This window comes from Pseudophryne corroboree, chromosome 9 (assembly GCF_028390025.1).
Source record: "Pseudophryne corroboree isolate aPseCor3 chromosome 9, aPseCor3.hap2, whole genome shotgun sequence".
Taxonomy (NCBI): domain Eukaryota; kingdom Metazoa; phylum Chordata; class Amphibia; order Anura; family Myobatrachidae; genus Pseudophryne; species Pseudophryne corroboree.
The window spans coordinates 290,755,397-290,776,833 of NC_086452.1; the positions used below are offsets into that span (position 1 = coordinate 290,755,397).

Sequence of the window (21,437 nt, forward strand, 5' to 3'; positions counted from 1 at the left end):
AGTAGTAGGGAAAGTAATGGAAAAACTATTAAAAGAAAGAGTAGTGGAATATCTTAAATCAAACAACTTACAGGATCCAAAACAGCATGGATTTACTGGTGGGAGATCATGCCAAACAAATCTTATTGACTTTTTTGACTCTGTGATGAAAATAATAGATCAAGGGGGAGCTGTAGATGTAGCATATCTAGACTTTAGTAAGGCATTTGACACTGTCCCACATCACAGACTGCTAAATAAACTTGAAAGCCTGGGGGTGGATTATAAATTAGTGAAATGGATAAGAACCTGGTTGCAGGATAGGAAACAGACAGTTGTAGTTAATGGAGTGCAATCTATGGAGGGAAATGTTACCAGTGGAGTACCCCAGGGATCTGTACTTGGTCCAGTTCTCTTTAATATCTTTGTTGGTGACATTGCAGATGGTATTGAAGGGAAGATATGCCTTTTTGCAGATGATACAAAGATATGCAACAGGGTAGACACACCGGGAGGGGTCAAACAAATGATTGATGACCTAGGTAGGCTTGAGAAATGGTCAAGAACGTGGCAACTACAGTTTAATGCTAAAAAATGCAAAATCATGCACTTGGGTCTCAAAAACCCAAAGGCTAAGTATAGTATCAAGGGTACTATAATGGAAACTACTGAGGAGGAAAGAGATTTAGGAGTCACTATTTCAAGTGACTTGAAGGCAGGAAAGCAATGCAACAAAGCAATGAGAAAGGCAAGTCAGATGCTTGGTTGCATAGGGAGAGGAATCAGTAGCAGGAAAAAAGAAGTGATAATGCCACTGTATAGGTCATTGGTAAGGCCCCATCTGGAATACTGTGTCCAGTTCTGGAGACCCTATCTCCAGAAGGATATAAATACATTAGAGAGTGTACAAAGAAGGGCAACTAAAATGGTGCATGGCCTACATCACAAAACTTACCCGGAAAGGCTAAAAGATCTTAACATGTATAGTTTGGAGGAGAGAAGGGAAAGGGGAGACATGATAGAAACTTTCAAATATATAAAGGGTCTTAACAAAGTTCAGGAGGGAAACATTCTTCAAAGGAAAAGAAGTATTAGAACTCGAGGGCATACATTGAGACTGGAGGGGGGGAGGTTCAGGGGAAATTTAAGGAAAAATTACTTCACAGAAAGGGTAGTGGATAAGTGGAATAGCCTCCCATCAGAGGTGGTAGAGGCTAAGACTGTAGGGCAATTTAAACATGCTTGGGACAGGCATATGAATATCCTTACAAAGAATCAAGATTAAAAAAGGGTTGAGATTGCCTAAAGGATAAAATAAAAAAGGGGCAGACTAGATGGGCCAAGTGGTTCTTATCTGCCGTCAAATTCTATGTTTCTATGTTTCTATGTAAGTCTGGAGGAGGGTCTTGGTGGGAGGATCCAGTGCACACCAGTAGTCTAAAAGCTTTCTTTATAGTTGTGCCCAGTCTCCTGCGGAGCCGCTAATCCCCATGGTCCTTACGGAGTCCCAGCATCCACTACGGACTACGAGAAATAGATTTACCTGTGAGTAAAATCTTATTTTTTCAAGTGAGGCTTTCCAGCTTTGCTGACAGAAAGGGCTATCTTCCAAGAAGCCATTCAAAAATTAGAAAGGGCAAATGTCATTGTTCCAGTTCCATCTCACCTAGAAAACAAGGGTTACTATTCAAACCTGTTTGTGGTGCCGAAGCCGGACGGTTCGGTCAGACCAATATTGAACCTCAAATTGTTAAATCCATATTTGAGGGAATTCAAGTTCAAGATGGAATCTCTGAGAGCAGTGATCTCGGGTCTGGAGGAGGGGGAATTCCTGGTATCCTTAGATATCAAGGATGCATACTTTCACATTCCTATTTGGCCACCACACCAGGCTTATCTCAGGTTTGTGCTGTTGGACTGTCACTATCCGTTCCAAGCGCTGCCATTCGGCCTATCCACGGCACCGAGGGTGTTCACCAGGGTAATGGCAGAGATGATGCTTCTACTCCGCAAGCAGGTTGTGAACATAATTCCATATCTGGATGATCTGCTGATAAAAGATGATTCTCGTCACGGAAGTGCAGAGGGTGTTTATGCCAGTGGAGAAAGCATTGGTGATCCAGTCGATGGTACAGGATGTCCTGAAGCCAGCCCGAGTATCGGTTCATCAGTGCATTCGCCTTCTGGGGAAGATGGTTGCCTCCTGCGAGGCTCTACAGTACGGAAGATTTCATTCATGGTCTTTCCAGATGGATCTCCTGGACAAATGGTCAGGGTCTCATCTTAACATGCACCAGAGGATACGTCTGTCACCGAAAGCCAGAATCTCGCTCCTCTGGTGGCTGCAAACTTCTCAAGGCCGCAGGTTTGGGATTCAGAATTAGATCCTTCTAACCACGGATGCAAGTCTCAGAGGTTGGGGAGCAGTCACCCAGGGGGAAAACTTCTTCCAAGGAAGGTGGTCAAGTCTGGAATCCAGCCTTCCAATAAACATTCTGGAACTAAGAGCCATGTACAACGGTCTTCAACAGACGGCTCATCTTCTAAAAGATCGAGCCATTCAAGTTCAGTCACACAATGTAACGACAGTGGCCTACATAAACCGACAAGGCGGAACGAAAAGCAGGGCTGCGATGTCAGAGGTAACAAGAATCATCATCTGGGCGGAAAAGCATGCGGTGGTGCTGTCAGCAATCTTAATTCCGGAAGCAGACTTCCTCAGCAGACATGATCTCCATCCGCGAGAGTGGGGCCTCCACCCAGAAGTGTTTGCAGAGGTGACAAGTCTTTGGGGCGTACCTCAAATAGACATGATGACGTCACGCGTCAACAAGAAGCTTCGGAGGTATTGTTCCAGGTCGAGGGACCCACAGGCAGTGGCGGTGGACGCCCTGGTAACTCCGTGGGTGTTCAAGTCAGTGTATGTGTTCCCTCCACTTCCGCTCATCCCAAGGATTCTCAAAATAATCAAAAGAACAAGAGTTCAGGCGATCCTCATTGCTCCAGACTGACGAGAAGGGCTTGGTACGCGGATCTTCTGGAGCTACTACTAGAAGATCTGAGGCCTCTTCCTCTTCGAGAGGACCTTCTACAGCAGGGGCCGTTCGCTTATCAAGACTTACCACGGCTATGTTTGACAGCATGGAGGTTGAATGCCAGATCTTAGCTCGGAAAGGCATTCCGAAAAAGGTTATTCCTACCCTGATACCAGCTAGGAAAGGAGTAACGTCTATACATTACCACCGCATTTGGAAAAAGTATGTGTCTTGGTGTGAATCCAAGAAGTTTCCTATGGTGTAGTTTCAACTTGGGCGGTTTCTCCTCTTCCTGTAGACAGGTGTGGATGTGGGCCTACATTTGGGCTCCTTAAAAGTCCAGATTTCGGCCTTGTCCATTTTCTCCTATAAACAGTTGGCTTCCCTTCCTGAGGATCAGATTTTCTTGAAAGGGGTGCTGCACATCCAGCCTCCCTTTGTGCCTCCTATGGCACCTTGGGATCTTAACGTGGTGTTGCAGTTACTGCAATCGGATTGGTTCGAACCTCTACAGAAGGTTGAGGTCAAGTTTCTCACTTGGAAGGTGGTCACATTGTTGGCATTAGCTTCGGCTAAGCGTGTGTCTGAATTGGCATTACCCTGCAAGAGCCCCTATTTGATTTTCCATGAAGATAGAGCTGAGCTCAGGACGCATCAGCAGTTTCTACTAAAGGTTGTGCCGGCCTTTCATATCAACCAACCTATTGCGGTGCCAGTGGCTACTGACTCCTCAATTACCTCAAAGTCCTTGGATGTTGTGAGGGCTGTAAGGATTTATGTGAAGAGGACTTCACGTTACAGAAAGTCAGATTCTCTGTTTGTCCTCTATGATCCCAACAAGATTGGGTGTCCTGCTTCTAAGCAGACGATTTCTCGCTGGATCAGGTTCACTATCCAGCATGCTTATTCTATGGCAGGATGGCCGTGTCCAAAATCTGTTAAGGCCCACTCTACTCGTAAAGTGGGTTCTTCCTGGGCGGCTGCCCGGTGTGTCTCGGCTTTACAACTTTGCCGAGCGGCTACTTGGTCAGGATCGAACACGTTTTCTAAGTTCTACAAGTTCGATACTTTGGCCTCTGAGTACCTACAGTTTGGTCAATCGGTTCTGCAGGAGCCTCCGCGCTCACCCTCCCGTACTTGGAGCTTTGGTACATCCCCATGGTACTAATGTGGACCCCAGCATCCTCTAGAACGTAAGAGAAAATAGGATTTTAATTACCTACCAGGAAATCCTTTTCTCCTAGTCTGTAGAGGATGCTGGGCACCCGCCCAGCGCTTCGGTTTCTTGCAGTTGTTCCTTGGTTCGGTACTGCCTTGTTACTTGGTTTAGTACTGTGTTGTTACTTGTTTAAGTACTGTGTTCAGCTGTTGCTGAGATTGTTCAGGCTGTTGAGCCTGGTTTGCCTTGTTATGTGTGAGCTGGTATGAATCTCACCACTATCTGTGTATTTTCTTCTCTCAAAGTATGTCCGGCTCCTCGGGCACAGTTTCTAGACTGAGTCTGGTAGGAGGGGCATAGATCGAGGAGGCAGCCCACATTATTAAACTCTTAAAGTGCCCATGGCTCCTGGTGGACCCGTCTATACCCCATGGTACTAATGTGGACCCCAGCATCCTCTACGTACTACGAGAAAAGGATTTACCGGTAGCTAATTAAAATCCTATGTTTGGTTCTGTGCAGAGTAAATACTGGCTGCTTTATTTTTACATTGCAATTTAGATTTCAGTTTGAACACACCCCACCCAAATCTGATTCTCTCTACAGATGTCATATTTGCCCCCCTGCAGTGCACATGGTTTTGCCCAACTGCTAACTAATTTGCTGCTCCGATCAGGTCTGAATTACCCCCATTGTGTCACAGTCCAGAGATCTCTGCTGGTCCTGCTTCTCACCTCTTTGGATGCTGCGGAACTGTCTGCCTTGTGGGGCTGTCGGCAGTATAGAAGGAGGTTCTGTGTGCAGGTGGCAGTTCAGGTGCTCATCTGGGAGCTGTATGCTGCCGCCTTGTATTTAGTCACATGACTCACTCCCTGCCAATCCTGGGCAGCAAGTTGCTCAGCTGACTAAGAGGCTTGACCAAGGAGTCTCAAGCTGCCAGTGCAACGTTGACCACAACCTAGCTGTGTGCCTCTAGTGAGTTCCTGCTGATTTATATCCTTTCCAGTGAATCCAGTGCAGTTTACCATCTTTCTGCTTCCACTGGCTCTAGTCCGATGACTTCCCCATCGGTTCCAGTCCGGTGACTTCCCCGTCGGTTCCAGTCCGGTGACTTCCCCGTCTGTTCCAGTCCGGTGACTTCCCCGTCGGTTCCAGTCCGGTGACTTCCCCGTCGGTTCCAGTCCGGTGACTTCCCCGTCGGTTCCAGTCCGGTGACTTCCCCGTCGCTTCCCGTCCGGTGACTTCCCCGTCGCTTCCCGTCCGGTGACTTCACCGTCGCTTCCCGTCCGGTGACTTCACCCTCGCTTCCCGTCCGGTGACTTCACCCTCGCTTCTCGTCCGGTGACTAAACCCTCGCTTCCCGTCCGGTGACCTCACCATCGCTTCCCGTCCGGTGACCTCACCAACGCTTCCCGTCCGGTGACTTCACCATCGCTTCCCGTCCGGTGACTTCACCATCGCTTCCCGTCCGATATCTATAGCCACAGTTCCAGACTCCAGTGCAGCTTACCATCTTTATGCACCCACTGGCTCCATCAGTTCCAGTTCAATCCAATTGTCACTCCATCGATTCCAGCCGATATCTGTACCCAGAGTTCCAGACCAACACCAGAATGTCTGTCTCAAGTCAGAAATTATGAATTTCCAGATCTCAATCAGTAATCTATATTTCCAGAGTGCCACAATACCCTTCCTGGCTTCAAAGCAATTCAGCATTAGCTTTTCCAAGTCTGTATGTGAATAGCAGCATGCAAAAGACACAGTCAACATGTTTCAAGCTTACAGGAGCTATAGGGTAGTCAAAAAAGCCTCATGCATAGGAAAATGTACACTTTAAGAAAGTGTAACTTTGTTCAGCCCACTTGATTTTTCCTTAAATGTTGTGGTATACAAGGAAAATATATTAAACCTGAATCCCCTAAAGGAATGCATTGGGAATGCAATTTCACACACATCACAAGATGCATTATCACAAGTTCACCATGAATTGGAGAGTCACTTCTGTATGTGTTCATAAGTAATGGCAACCACATAGAGCATATTCTGTTACAAAAGTAAAATATTGTTAAAATGTTCATTTTCACTATCAGAAAATGTGGCAATATTTAAATACCTTTTTTTTCGTATTGGAAGTACTATATAATATTTGGTAAGCAATGATCGTATACATGGGAAAGATATACAGATATTTAACACATTTGAAACATATTGTTTTTGTTCTTTTCATAATGGTTTTACTATCTATTTATATGGAATAGGTGGTCTCCCCAAACACACAATCACCAACTACAACAGCAACATCCCAGTCTGAGTCTGTGCCTTCACAGAACATTTTCCTTTCCCCTTCATCGCCAGCCTGGACAAAGGAAACACCAGAGAATGGGGAACCCAACAGTTCTGAGGTACAATGGCATTGCTTTATATTACAACCATATCTTATAATGTGGAACACTATTATAATGGCGACATAAGGGAGATGCATTAAGCCTTGGAGAGAGATAAAGTGCAGAAGATGCCCGAGGCAACCAGTCAGATATTGTCATTTCAAATACTATGCTAGATAAGTGATGATTAAAAGCGGATTGTTTGCATGGGGAAACTTCTCTACCTTATCTCTCTTTAAGGCGTGATATGTCTCCTCCATAGGGGGGCAATTTTTTGTCATGTTACAGAGATATTAAGTATACAGTAACCTATAGCAAACAATTAGGTAAACATGCACTGAACGTATGAAACCTAATTGCTATGGCTAACTGCACAATTGTGCTTCTGTACCATGGACCTGATTCAGAGGTGGATGCTATTTGCATGTCTGCTGTGTCCAAAGATGCAGAATCAGTACAAAAATATGCTAAAGCTTCCTGCAAGCATCGCAGATCTGAGTGCTGCATCCGAAGAGACATCATCAGATCACATTTGTGAATGGTGGTTGCTTTGGTCACAGTCATTAACCATCTGAGTAAGCCCAAGCTTACTCCATTTGAACTACTTTGCTGGGGCCAGGAAATCTGTGTCAAAACACGCCTACAAAACGGGGACGATACACCCTCGCCATTTTGTAAAATGGCCTACGTTGTCGCTCCTCACACAAGGATCTGCGGTTGTGCAGTGTTGCATCTGCACATGCATAGGTCGATCAACATCGGAGTTGTGCGCAAACCATCAGGTTTACGTACAACTCTGAATCATTCTAAAAGTTACAAAAATACCATTTGCATCTCCTGTACCTTGGGTATGCTCAGTAAAATGGCCTCATATTTCGAATTGTAACCTTGCCCAAGCATGGCAAAGCGTGCAAGCTTTAATGTTCTGAACAAGTACAGGTTGAGTATCCCATATCCAAATATTCACAAATATGGAAGATTCTGAAATACAGAATTTTTTGAGTGAGACTGGGATGGTGAAACCTTTGTTTTTTGATGGCTCAATGTACACAAACTTTGTTTAATACACAGTTATTAAAAAATATTGTATTCAATGACCTTCAGGCTGTGTGTATAAGGTGTATATGAAACATAAATTAATTGTTTAATGCACAGTTATTAAAAATATTGGCTAAAATTACCTTCAGGCTGTGTAGTTGAGGCGTATATGAAACATAACTGCATTCTGTGCTTAGACTTGGGTCCCATCGCCATGATTTCTCATTATGGTATGCAATTATTCCAAAATACGGAAAAATCCGATATCCAAAATACTTCTGGTCCCAAACATCATGACCTGAAGCAGTTTAGTTAAGCTAACCCAGGAGATCCCATGTTCTGAATTTGAATCCCCCATAATTGATAAGAGTTGCAATGCTGTCCATTTGTGCCAAATTGGTTTGAAAATGTTTGTCTTATCACAAGTGCTTACCTTAACCTATTTAGTATAACTGAGCTCTTATGGTTGCTTGCTAGGTTCTGTCATTATACACAGTAACATTTGAAAATCATAATAACTTCTTTCTGCCATTTTTTTATTTTATATCGGCATATACCCTAAAAATACAGTTGTACATAAAATCAGGTTATGGTAAATCATTTAGGTAGTCAGTCTAGTTAGGTGATGTCTGTTTAGGAACTATGGTTGTTGCCATTTGTCCAACAGTAATATAGGTTATTTTGCTTTGATAGTAAAGTAACTTGTTTACAATTTGCACAATGAAACCTCTTTCTAGAGCTGATGAATATGTTTGGCTGTAAACAAAGTAGTGCACAAGTAGGATGTGGTTAATATACCGCCTGTCGGGATCCCGGCATTCAGGATACTGACGCCGGAATACTGACAGCTGGGGAAATGCCGGCGGTCTGATTCTGTACCACAGAGCAGTATTCACACTCGAGTGGCGGGTCCACAAGTGGTGCCAAATTCTCCTGTCTCAATGGAAATTACATTTTTGTTAGTTGCCACTATTTGTTTGGTAATAGGAAAGTTTGGAATAAGTAATATTAACAAATAGACCTAATTGCTATTTTAGTCTTTTAAAGTTGATTACATTGTGTATGGTCAATGAAATATTTCACCGTATAGTCCGTGAGAAGTTCCAACAGATCATGTTTTGTAGATTTCAGACTATTAGCGGGTTGCACACTTACTGACCCAGTCAAATAAGGAATTCTTAAAACCATGAACTGTGGCAATTCTTAACTAGTTTATTAACCCTGGTCCAATGTTTGTTTCTTTATAACTAGGATGGGAGACCTACAGGACTGCAAATGGATGACTTCTTTGACATTTTGATACATAATTTAGGTAAGTATCCATTTTTGTTACAATTCCTCCAGTCTGATTTTGTTTGCCTAAGTGCATACAATATTTCTACAATGTTTTATTCGATTATGCAGTGAAACTTTTAGTTCTTTAATATAAGGATGCACAACGAAACAGGAGTAAGAGAAAGTTTCCTCTAACAACCATATATTGCTCTGAAGCAATTATTACAGATGCCATTTCATGTCTGATTTAACAGAAAAGGGAAAAGGGATTGGTCTTGAGTGGCGCACAAGAGGTTATTGAATACATAAAATATAACTTTTATTATGTTATTCTAAAAGGCCTATAACTGTGAAATATTAAAAACCAACATACAATGACAGAACAAAGTGTAACATTTAATGCTAAAAAACACATTGTACCCAGAGTGTCGTGTATTACCAATAACTTCAATTATTAGGTACTATGACCTTTTCTATTGTTATTGTGTGTAATGCCTATAATTATGCAATATCAATAAAGATTATTTGCAAACCCCCCGTATGCGTCGTAATGAACTGCTTGTGTCAAATGTCTTTTTAACCAAGTTTTGAATGAACTGTTACAGATTTGCCTTAATGGGGAAAATTCTCAATCAATATGTAACTAATACGCTGTAATATCGTATGGTTGCACTAGTACCTGACTAGTGTTACTCTCCCATATATATCCCCAAATTAACCCAGCATATATGAATGATGGTGATTTCTAGGAGTCTACACATAATCATATATATCATTTAAGTGTATGTGGGTGCTTTTTGGTTATAACATATATGTTTATTAGCACGTTCCTTCTTAAATACAATAAGCCCGTACTGAGTCACAAAATAATTAATATACATTTGAGACTAATTCATAAGAGTTATATAATATGCTGTAGATGATTGGTATATGTCACACTTATCTGCTGTGACTACCCTGCATCAAATCTGTGAGGTTATTAAAGGGAACTCACTACAAATTGTAAATGCTAGTGACTTAAATTGAGAGTATTCTCTCAGCACAGAATGTAGTCTGTATGTGAAGTTCACTATGGACACTTGGTTACAAAAGTAACAAAAATGTTACTATTACTGTATGTTCCTCAATCCACTGGTCCTCTCATCAAATAGTTACACAGTTATTCTCTGTATAATCTTGAGCACGAAGTATAGTTAGGTGCTAAATGCTGTCATAAATATTTCCTTTATCACGTAATGATTATTTAGATCAGCAATAGTATGCACCTAAAAAGAGCCCTGAAAAAACTATCTGTGAAACGCGCGTCGGCGGTTCACACTGTACCAGGGTGTTTATTAATCGTGTATGGAAAAATGTGTGTTTATGCCTAGTTAAGACTTAGACTGTAATACACCCCAGCAGTTGGAGGGACATGGATAGAACTCAAGGCACGATGTGGCTATAGATATCTGAAGCACAGCTTAACATTGTATCACAGCCTAAGTCCACAATATATTATATAACGTGGCTCTCTCTAGCTGCATATGAGCCTCCCACTGACTGTACCCAGTATTTAACCGCTGGCAGTCACGTGATTGATACTAAAAGCTGCATAGTATCAATAATTATTCCACACCAATAGGGTGTTCTCTCATACAATATTTAACCTCTAATTACTTACAGCTTTATATGATGAATTAAACTAAGTACAAACTTAATAGCACACCTAGGTGCATACTATTGCTGATCTAAATAATCATTACGTGATAAAGGAAATATTTATGACATCATTTAGCACCTAACTATACTTAGTGCTCAAGATTATACAGAGAATAACTGTGTAACTATTTGATGAGAGGAACATACAGTAATAGCAACATTTTTGTTACTTTTGTAACCAAGTGTCCATAGTGAACTTCACATACAGACTACATTCTGTGCTGAGAGAATACTCTCAATTTAAGTGACTAGCATTTACAATTTGTAGTGAGTTCCCTTTAATAACCTCACAGATTTGATGCAGGGTAGTCACAGCAGATAAGTGTGACATATACCAATCATCTACAGCATATTATATAACTCTTATGAATTAGTCTCAAGTGTATATTAATTATTTTGTGGCTCAGTACGGGCTTATTGTATTTAAGACGGAACATGCTAATAAAGATATATGTTATAACCAAAAAGCACCCACATACACTTGAGTGATATATATGATTATGTGTAGACTCCTAGAAATCACCATCATTCATATATGCTGGGTTAATTTGGGGATATATATGGGAGAGTAACACTAGTCAGGTAGGTACTAGTGCAACCATACGATATTACAGTGTATTAGTTACATATTAATTGAGAATTTTCCCCATGAAGGCAAACCTGTAACAGTTCATTCAAAACTTGGTTAAAAAGACATTTGACACAAGCAGTTTATTACGACGCATACGGGGTGTGCAAATAATCTTTATTGATATTGCATAATTATAGGCATTACACACAATAACAATAGAACAGGTCATAGTACCTAATAATTGAAGTTATTGGTAATACACGACACTCTGGGTACAATGTGTTTTTTAGCATTAAATGTTACACTTTGTTCTGTCATTGTATGTTGGTTTTTAATATTTCACAGTTATAGGCCTTTTAGAATAACATAATAAAAGTTATATTTTATGTATTCAATAACCTCTTGTGCGCCACTCAAGACCAATCCCTTTTCCCTTTTCTGTTAAATCAGTTTCTACTATTGGCAACAACACAAACTGGCAGCACCCCCATAATCAATTCAAATATATGAAATAGTAAATAATATGGGGTCACGTAGTTCATTATAATTTACATACATCTAGTGCAGTAGTTTTCCCACTCCCCTTTTTTCCTATATAAGTGCCATTTCATGTCTGCAGGTGCAGGAGAATTGTATCTAAATGAATCAGAAAAGTGTGTTTCTGCTGTGCTGATAAAAAAGTCTAAATACTGTAGTAAAAAAATATATACATTTACAGCTTTGAGTCAAGTAGCCACTAGGATTCTTTTCATCAATTAACATTTAATACACAGCAAAAATAAGAATTTACTCACCGGTAATTCTATTTCTCGTAGTCCGTAGTGGATGCTGGGACTCCGTAAGGACCATGGGGAATAGCGGCTCCGCAGGAGACTGGGCACAGCTATAAAGAAAGCTTTAGAATACTGGTGTGCACTGGCTCCGCCCACTATGACCCTCCTCCAGACTTCAGTTAGGATACTGTGCCCGGAAGAGCTGACACAATAAGGAAGGATTTTGAATCCCGGGTAAGACTCATACCAGCCACACCAATCACACCGTATAACTCGTGATACAATACCCAGTTAACAGTATGATAACAACTGAGCCTCTCAACAGATGGCTCAACAATAACCCTTTAGTTAAACAATAACTATATACAAGTATTGCAGACAATCCGCACTTGGGATGGGTGCCCAGCATCCACTACGGACTACGAGAAATAGAATTACCGGTGAGTAAATTCTTATTTTCTCTGACGTCCTAAGTGGATGCTGGGACTCCGTAAGGACCATGGGGATTATACCAAAGCTCCCAAACGGGCGGGAGAGTGCGGATGACTCTGCAGCACCGAATGGGCAAACTCTAGGTCCTCCTCAGCCAGGGTGTCAAACTTGTAGAATTTAGCAAACGTGTTTGACCCCGACCAAGTAGCTGCTCGGCAAAGTTGTAGAGCCGAGACCCCTCGGGCAGCCGCCCAAGAAGAGCCCACCTTTCTCGTGGAATGGGCTTTCACTGATTTAGGATGCGGCAGTCCAGCCGCAGAATGTGCAAGCTGAATCGTACTACAGATCCAGCGAGCAATAGTCTGCTTTGAAGCAGGTGCACCCAACTTGTTGGGCGCGTACAGGATAAATAGCGAGTCAGTCTTCCTGACTCCAGCTGTCCTGGAAACATATATTTTCAGGGCCCTGACTACGTCCAATAACTTGGAAGCCTCCAAGTCTTTAGTTATCGCAGGCACCACGATAGGTTGGTTCAGATGAAAAGCTGATACCACCTTAGGGAGAAATTGGGGACGAGTCCTCAATTCTGCCCTATCCATATGGAAAATCAGATAAGGGCTTTTACATGACAAAGCCGCCAATTCTGATACACGCCTGGCCGAAGCCAAGGCCAACAACATGACCACTTTCCACGTGAGATATTTCAATTCCACGGTCTTAAGTGGCTCAAACCAATGTGACTTTAGGAAATCCAACACCACGTTGAGATCCCAAGGTGCCACTGGAGGCACAAAAGGGGGCTGAATATGCAGCACTCCCTTAACAAAAGTTTGAACTTCAGGTAGTGAAGCCAGTTCTCTCTGGAAGAAAATCGATAGAGCCGAAATCTGGACCTTAATGGAACCCAATTTTAGGCCCATAGTCACCCCTGACTGTAGAAAGTGCAGGAAACTGCCCAGCTGAAATTCTTCCGTTGGGGCCTTCCTGGCCTCGCACCACGCAACATATTTACGCCATATGCGGTGATAATGGTTTGCCGTTACTTCTTTCCTAGCTTTAATCAGCGTAGGAATGACTTCCTCCGGAATGCCCTTTTCCTTCAGGATCCGGTGTTCAACCGCCATGCCGTCAAACGCAGCCGCAGTAAGTCTTGGAACAGACAGGGCCCCTGCTGCAGCAGGTCCTGTCTGAGCGGCAGAGGCCATGGGTCCTCTGTGATCATTTCTTGAAGTTCCGGGTACCAAGCTCTTCTTGGCCAATCCGGAACAATGAGTATAGTTCTTACTCCTCTTCTCCTTATTATCCTCAGTACCTTTGGTATGAGAGGAAGAGGAGGGAACACACAAACCGACCGGTACACCCACGGTGTCACTAGAGCGTCCACAGCTATCGCCTGCGGGTCTCTTGACCTGGCGCAATACTTTTCTAGCTTTTTGTTGAGGCGGGCCGCCATCATGTCCACCTGTGGCTTTTCCGAACGGTTTACAATCATTTGGAAGACTTCTGGATGAAGTCCCCACTCTCCCGGGTGGAGGTCGTGCCTGCTGAGGAAGTCTGCTTCCCAGTTGTCCACTCCCGGAATGAACACTGCTGACAATGCTAACACGTGATTTTCCGCCCATCGGAGAATCCTTGTGGCTTCTGCCATCGCCGTCCTGCTTTTCGTGCCGCACTGTCGGTTTACATGGGCGACCGCCGTGATGTTGTCTGACTGGATCAGTACCGGCTGGTTTTGAAGCAGGGGTTTTGCCTGACTTAGGGCATTGTAAATGGCCCTTAGTTCCAGAATATTTATGTGCAGGGAAGTCTCCTGACTTGACCATAGTCCTTGGAAGTTTCTTCCCTGTGTGACTGCCCCCCAGCCTCGAAGGCTGGCATCCGTGGTCACCAGGACCCAGTCCTGTATGCCGAATCTGCGGCCCTCTTGAAGATGAGCACTCTGCAGCCACCACAGCAGAGACACCCTTGTCCTTGGAGACAGGGTTATCAGCCGATGCATCTGAAGATGCGATCCGGACCACTTGTCCAACAGGTCCCACTGAAAGGTTCTTGCATGGAACCTGCCGAATGGAATTGCTTCGTAGGAAGCTACCATCTTTCCCAAGATCCGCGTGCAGTGATGCACCGACACCTGTTTTGGTTTTAGGAGGCCTCTGACTAGAGATGACAGCTCCTTGGCCTTCTCCTCTGGGAGAAACACTTTTCTCTGTTCTGTGTCCAGAACCATCCCCAGGAACAGTAGACGTGTCGTAGGGACCAGCTGTGACTTCGGAATATTTAGAATCCAGCAGTGCTGTTGTAGCACCTCCCGAGATAGTGCTACCCCGACCAACAACTGCTCCCTGGACCTCGCCTTTATCAGGAGATCGTCCAAGTATGGGATAATTAAAACTCCCTTCTTTCGAAGGAGTATCATCATTTCGGCCATTACCTTGGTAAAGACCCTCGGAGCCGTGGATAGACCGAACGGCAACGTCTGGAATTGGTAATGACAATCCTGTACCACAAATCTGAGGTACTCCTGGTGAGGATGGTAAATGGGGACATGCAGGTAAGCATCCTTGATGTCCAGTGATACCATGTAATCCCCCTCGTCCAGGCTTGCAATAACCGCCCTGAGCGATTCCATCTTGAACTTGAATTTTTTTATATATGTGTTCAAGGATTTCAAATTTAAAATGGGTCTCACCGAACCGTCCGGTTTCGGTACCACAAACATTGTGGAATAGTAACCCCGTCCTTGTTGAAGTAGGGGCACCTTTACTATCACCTGTTGTGAATACAGCTTGTGAATTGCCTGTAACACTGCCTCCCTGCCTGAGGGAGTGGTTGGTAAGGCAGATTTGAGGAAACGGCGGGGAGGAGATGTCTCGAATTCCAGCTTGTACCCCTGAGATACTACTTGAAAGATCCAGGGATCCACCCGTGAGCGAGCCCACTGATTGCTGAAATATTTGAGACGGGCCCCCACCGTACCTGGCTCCGCCTGTGGAGCCCCAGCGTCATGCTGTGGACTTAGAGGAAGCAGGGGAGGACTTTTGCTCCTGGGAACTGGCTGTATGCTGCAGCTTTTTCCTCCTACCTCTGCCTCTGGGCAGAAAGGACGCGCCCTTAACCCGCTTGCCCCTATTGGACCGAAAGGACTGTACCTGATAATACGGTGCTTTCTTTGGCTGTGAGGGAACATGGGGTAAAAATGTAGACTTCCCAGCTGTTGCTGTGGAAACGAGGTCCGAGAGACCATCCCCGAACAACTCCTCACCCTTATAAGGCAGAACTTCCATGTGCCTTTTGGAATCTGCATCTCCTGTCCACTGCCGAGTCCATAACCCTCTTCTGGCAGAAATGGACATTGTACTAATTTTAGATGCCAGCCGGCAAATATCCCTCTGTGCATCCCTCATGTATAAAAGTGCGTCTTTAACATGCTCTACGGTTAGCAATATAGTGTCCCTGTCTAGGGTATCAATATTTTCCGACAGGGAATCTGACCATGCAGCTGCAGCACTGCACATCCATGCTGAAGCAATAGCTGGTCTCAATATAACACCTGTGTGTGTATATATATAGACTTCAGGATAGCCTCCTGCTTTCTATCAGCAGATTCCTTCAGGGCGGTAGTATCTGGAGACGGTAGTGCCACCTTCTTTGACAAGCGTGTGAGCGCTTTATCCACCCTAGGGGATGTTTCCCAACGTGCCCTATCCTCTGGCGGGAAAGGGTACGCCATTAGTAACCTCTTAGAAATTACCAGTTTCTTATCAGGGGAAGCCCACGCTTCTTCACACACTTCATTTAACTCCTCAGATGGAGGAAAAGCTACTGGTAGTTTTTTCTCTTCAAACATAATACCCTTTTTTGTGGTACCGGGGGTAACATCAGAAATGTGCAACACATTTTTCATTGCCTCAATCATGTAACGTGTGGCCCTACTGGAAGTTACATTAGTCTCATCGTCGTCGACACTGGAGTCAGTATCCGTGTCGACATCTGTGTCTGCCATCTGAGGTAGCGGGCGTTTTAGAGCCCCTGATGGCTTTTGAGACGCCTGGGCAGGCACAGGCTGAGAAGCCGGCTGTCCCACATTTGGTATGTCGTCAAACCTTTTATGCAAGGAGTCGACACTGTCGCGTAATTCCTTCCACAGCACCATCCACTCAGGTGTCGATCCCGCAGGGGGTGACATCACATTTATAGGCATCTGCTCCGCCTCCACATAAGCCTCCTCATCAAACATGTCGACACAGCTGTACCGACACACCGCATACACACAGGGAATGCTCTGACAGAGGACAGGACCCCACAAAGCCCTTTGGGGAGACAGAGAGAGAGTATGCCAGCACACACCAGAGCGCTATATAACACAGGGATCCCACTATAAATAAGTGTTTTCCCTTATAGCTGCTTATTTTATATATATATATATATATTGCGCCTAAATTTAGTGCCCCCCCTCTCTTTTTTACCCTTCTGTAGCTTGTAGACTGCAGGGGAGAGCCAGGGAGCTTCCTTCCAGCGGAGCTGTGAGGGAAAAATGGCGCCAGTGTGCTGAGGGAGATGGCCCCGCCCCTTTTCCGGCGGACTTCTCCCGCTTTTTCTGGAATTCTGGCAGGGGTATTTTTACACCTATATAGCCTTCCTGACTATACATGGTGTAGATTTGCCAGCCAAGGTGTCTTATATTGCCCTCAGGGCGCCCCCCCTGCACCCAGCGCCCTGCACCCATCAGTGACCGGAGTGTGAGGTGTGCATGAGGAGCAATGGCGCACAGCTGCAGTGCTGTGCGCTACCTTGTTGAAGACAGAAGTCTTCCGCCGATTTTCCGGAGCACTTCTTGCTTCTGGCTCTGTAAGGGGGCCGGCGGCGCGGCTCCGGGAACGAAGACCAAGGTCGGGTCCTGCGGTCGATCCCTCTGGAGCTAATGGTGTCCAGTAGCCTAAGAAGCCCAAACTACCACCAGTTAGGTAGGTTCGCTTCTTCTCCCCTTAGTCCCTCGCTGCAGTGTCTGTTGCCAGCAGATCTCACTGTAAAATAAAAAACCTAAAATATACTTTCTTTCTAGGAGCTCAGGAGAGCCCCTAGTGTGCATCCAGCTCAGCCGGGCACAAGATTCTAACTGAAGTCTGGAGAAGGGTCATAGTGGGAGGAGCCAGTGCACACCAGTAGTCTAAAGCTTTCTTTATAGTTGTGCCCAGTCTCCTGCGGAGCCGCTATTCCCCATGGTCCTTACGGAGTCCCAGCATCCACTTAGGACGTCAGAGAAACATTAAAAATACATTAATACATTAGAAATCATTAAAAAAAATATTAGGACTGGAGTTATAATGCTACAGTGCATATGTATAATTTAATTGAGGCTTGTAGTCTTAAAATCCAATAGTTTGCATGACCTCATAATATCAGATGACGATACCTGGTGGGTCCAATTTGGGGTAATATCCTAAAAATAAGATGGTCCCACAAATAAGTCGCAAATAGGTTATAATTCACTTTGGAGGAGAAGGCAATTTTCAATGTAGCAATTTTTGGTAAAAGCAGTGCACACTGTTTAACATAGAGTAGATATTCAATCCAGCACTTTAAATCCTCCAATGATAAAGAACTTGAAGCAGGATAATACATACAGACGCCTTGGTGTGCAACTTCTGGTTCTCTACCACATGGAATAGTGTATTATTTGCAGAAGTAATAAGAGTCGAACCGACTCTCCATTATTATTTTCACTGGGAAACAACAAATAGTGCGTAGCATCTCATATGCAGGAGCATCTTCAGCCCAAAAAAAGTATGGATGGATAACAGGAATTGTAAAGGTGAATGCGTTTCCTTCTACCAAGCAGAATTGTATCTAAGCAACAGAATATATTGTCTCATCATTTCCTAGACATTCTGTTAAGAGGAGGAACTGCTATTACACTATGCCAGTTATAGCCATAGTTCCTGTTACCTGAACCCAATTAGCATAATGTTATCAGTCCCCCCCAAAAAAGCATGCACCTCAGAAGTATGGCTACATACTAATTTATTCAGTCAACAGTCACATTAAACTGCTACTGATAATTAAAGTAATATGAAGTTCAAGTGACTATCACATTTGTAAAGCCGTTTATGTAATTACGTTGTGCTGTTATTGTTTTGGGAAATAACAGACCTATGTACAGTAGATGTTGTAGTTTGCCAAATTACAGTGCAAAGTGGCCCAGGGTCCATTTTAAATAGATGTTTCGACATAATAAACACCAATTGAATTATTCAGGGGTTTATTTTTGGTCTTTTTACTTATTTACAGATCTAACTACTGAGTGCAAAGAATATCTGGTGCCGTGTCTTAAACAAACATCTCCCACTCCTGCTGAAAATGCAGTGCCACAAAGTGAGATGCCCCCACCACCTGTTCGCACTGCGCCAGATCGGCTTGAGGACTTTTCAGAGACTTCAATATGGACACAGTTACTTCGAGCGGAGCAGGATGGTACATCTGTGCCACTTATTGATGATCTGCACAGTCAGATGCTGAGCAGCTTGGCCATCCTGGATCACCCCTCCTCACCAATGGATACATCTGATCTGCACTTCTCCCCAGAGAGAGATTCTCTTGGACTGGACATGTCTGACCCTCCCCTTAATGGCATGGACTGGCTTGAGCTATTAGGGCCTCCAGCGATGAATCTAACTCCATTGAGTACTGCCACCCCTAGTGTCTTCTCTACAGACTTTTTGGACAGTCATGACATGCAGCTACACTGGGACTCCAGCTTATAAATCAGCTGTTGTTAAAATCCAGTGTGTTAAAGGAAACAAGACAGCACTTTCCCAGACATTAATTAATGACTCCGTTACTAAAGAGAGTAAATCAAGAAGGCAGTTGGGTATTATGTGCCAATATGGAGGAAATAAATGCTGCCCGCTCCTATATATCACCCCCCTCCAAATAAATAAAATGATCATTAAGAGCATAATAAGCAAATTATACTTTCTATAACTCACTGCATGTCTTACAGTATACTATGGTGACATTTATCATTGAGAACATGCTTTTATAAACTTTTCAAATACTTTTGTAGAGGTTTCCATATCATCACACATGAGAAAATGGCACCATGCGCTGTTTTAGCATTTGGAGTAAGTTGATTTTTTTCCTGAATTTGTACACTCTGGGCCAACGTCTCTTCTGGTCTCCTGTGCCCTGATGAAGGTGGCTATGTTTATAAGTATGGAAACATTTAACATGCATGTTTGAGGGTGTTAATTCTAGTTTTATTTGGGAGAAACTTGAATTTTAGTTTTTCTTTTAAATGGTGGTCTATATTCTAAATCCCTCCTTTAGTTTATTGTTATGATAAGTGGAAGAAGGCTGGTGGCACTACAGTCTTTAAATTCTGGAAGCACTAACACCTGAAGAATTAATTTGCTGTGTCTACTGTAGGTTAAGTAGGAAATTCAATCCTTCCACAGAGCATATGTCTTCTTGTAGTCATCATCTCTTAAAGGAATGCTGCAAATTCTAAATATGCACCAATGTTGGTTTTAAAGCAAGATAGTATTCATACCATTACATCGAGAAGAGTATATCACACACAAAATCTGTTCTAGGGAAACTTTTTTTTAGTATTAGAGATGATCTGCATCTGGAATATCGACCTAAAGATGACTGATAATGCACAACAATTTATCCTCTTGACTTCATCTATTTTTCCCACAATTGTATAAATCCCATTTAATTTTAGAAGCACCTTAAATTTAGGATTTTCAGTCAAAAATCCTATCAATTACATTTTTAAAACACCAGATGGCCATCTTAAATTTACTGCAGTATAAATCTGAAATATGATTCCTTTTAAAAGTTACCTTATGTATCAATCTTCCATGTTGCTCCAGGAATCATAAACTGCTAAGTGTTCTATGGTGACTTATGTAGTTGTTGCCAAACCTTTGCATGGGTGGAACCATGTTTATTGCTATTTTGCCAAAAGACCTGCTGGCATACAGTGCTAATGTTATTTTCACGTTTTGGCATTCATGTTCATCCAACCTGTATCTGTTGAACCCTTTCTCAACAACACCTGTGTGTTCTTATCCCCTGGCTTATATTCAGATAGATGAATGCTTTGCCCAATTTTGTTTTGCTTGTTACAATGTCCGCCATGAATGCTGGGTATCCGGAATTCTCGTTCATGTCCATGAAATTAATGTATAAAGCAGATTAATCCGTTTTATTTTTTAATTCTGTAAGACATCGGCAAAAAAAGGTAACTGGAAAATAAAAATACAGACCAAAAAAAAAACCCTAGTAATTAATAAAGAAATATTTGCAAGGTGAGGCAGAATTGTATTTATTGGCATTAATAAAAATGTCTTCCAGGTGACATAACAAATAAGCAATTATCTATTACAGCTTGTAGGCACAATTGTGTATTGTTACAAAATAAAAAAAAAGTATAAAATTCCATCAACAAATCTGGTGCGACTTGATCAAATAATTAGATCACATAATATATTCTATATTGTATATTCCAATTGTCAGAGATTGATTGAGCACACAAGTAGTATGTCTAGAAAAAAGCAGAGAACAAAATTTTGTGATCCAGTAGAGGTAGGCTTGGAGACGGTCTTCACCGGTGTTATAGCAAAAAACTACAACATTTGTTTAACTTATGTCACTGCTTGGCCCGCAGTTTCATCAGGATAGTTATACTATTGTGCAAAGTGTTTGACTCTTTTTCTATGGGTCTTCAACCTTTGGCCCTCCAACTGCTGTGGGACTACACATCCCAGCATGCCCTGCCACAGTTTTGCTGATAAGGAATGCTAAAACTGAGGCAAGGTATGCTGGGATGCGTCGTTCCACAGAAGCTGGAGGGCCACAGGTTGAAGATCCATGCTTTACACCTTTGGACTGTAATCCTGTTTCACAATATTGTCATAAAGCTAGGATTCATTGTTGGGTTTTTTATTATAATCTGTTTATTTCAAAAAGGGCACTAGAAAATTTTAGTAAATGGAAAAGACAAAATGTATAGGACAATAGTACCAATACATAGTGCCAAAACCATCATGTGCAAACAATAAGCCTTCAAAGTTAAGGTGGGTGCAC

General features: G+C 43.0%; 1 protein-coding gene across 4 annotated transcripts in view; it reads left to right on the plus strand.

Moving 5' to 3' along the window:
* Positions 1-20,663, plus strand: part of MRTFA (myocardin related transcription factor A) — a 424,554-nt gene extending 403,891 nt beyond the window's left edge. For all 4 annotated transcript variants that reach the window (XM_063940356.1, XM_063940354.1, XM_063940357.1 and 1 more), the window contains 3 exons: positions 6,432-6,575; positions 8,847-8,907; positions 18,633-20,663. In XM_063940356.1, the coding sequence (XP_063796426.1) occupies positions 6,432-6,575; positions 8,847-8,907; positions 18,633-19,105 (678 nt within the window). In that variant the 3' untranslated portion in view covers positions 19,106-20,663. The remainder of the gene's footprint in view (positions 1-6,431; positions 6,576-8,846; positions 8,908-18,632) is intronic.
* Positions 20,664-21,437: the final 774 nt, after the last annotated feature.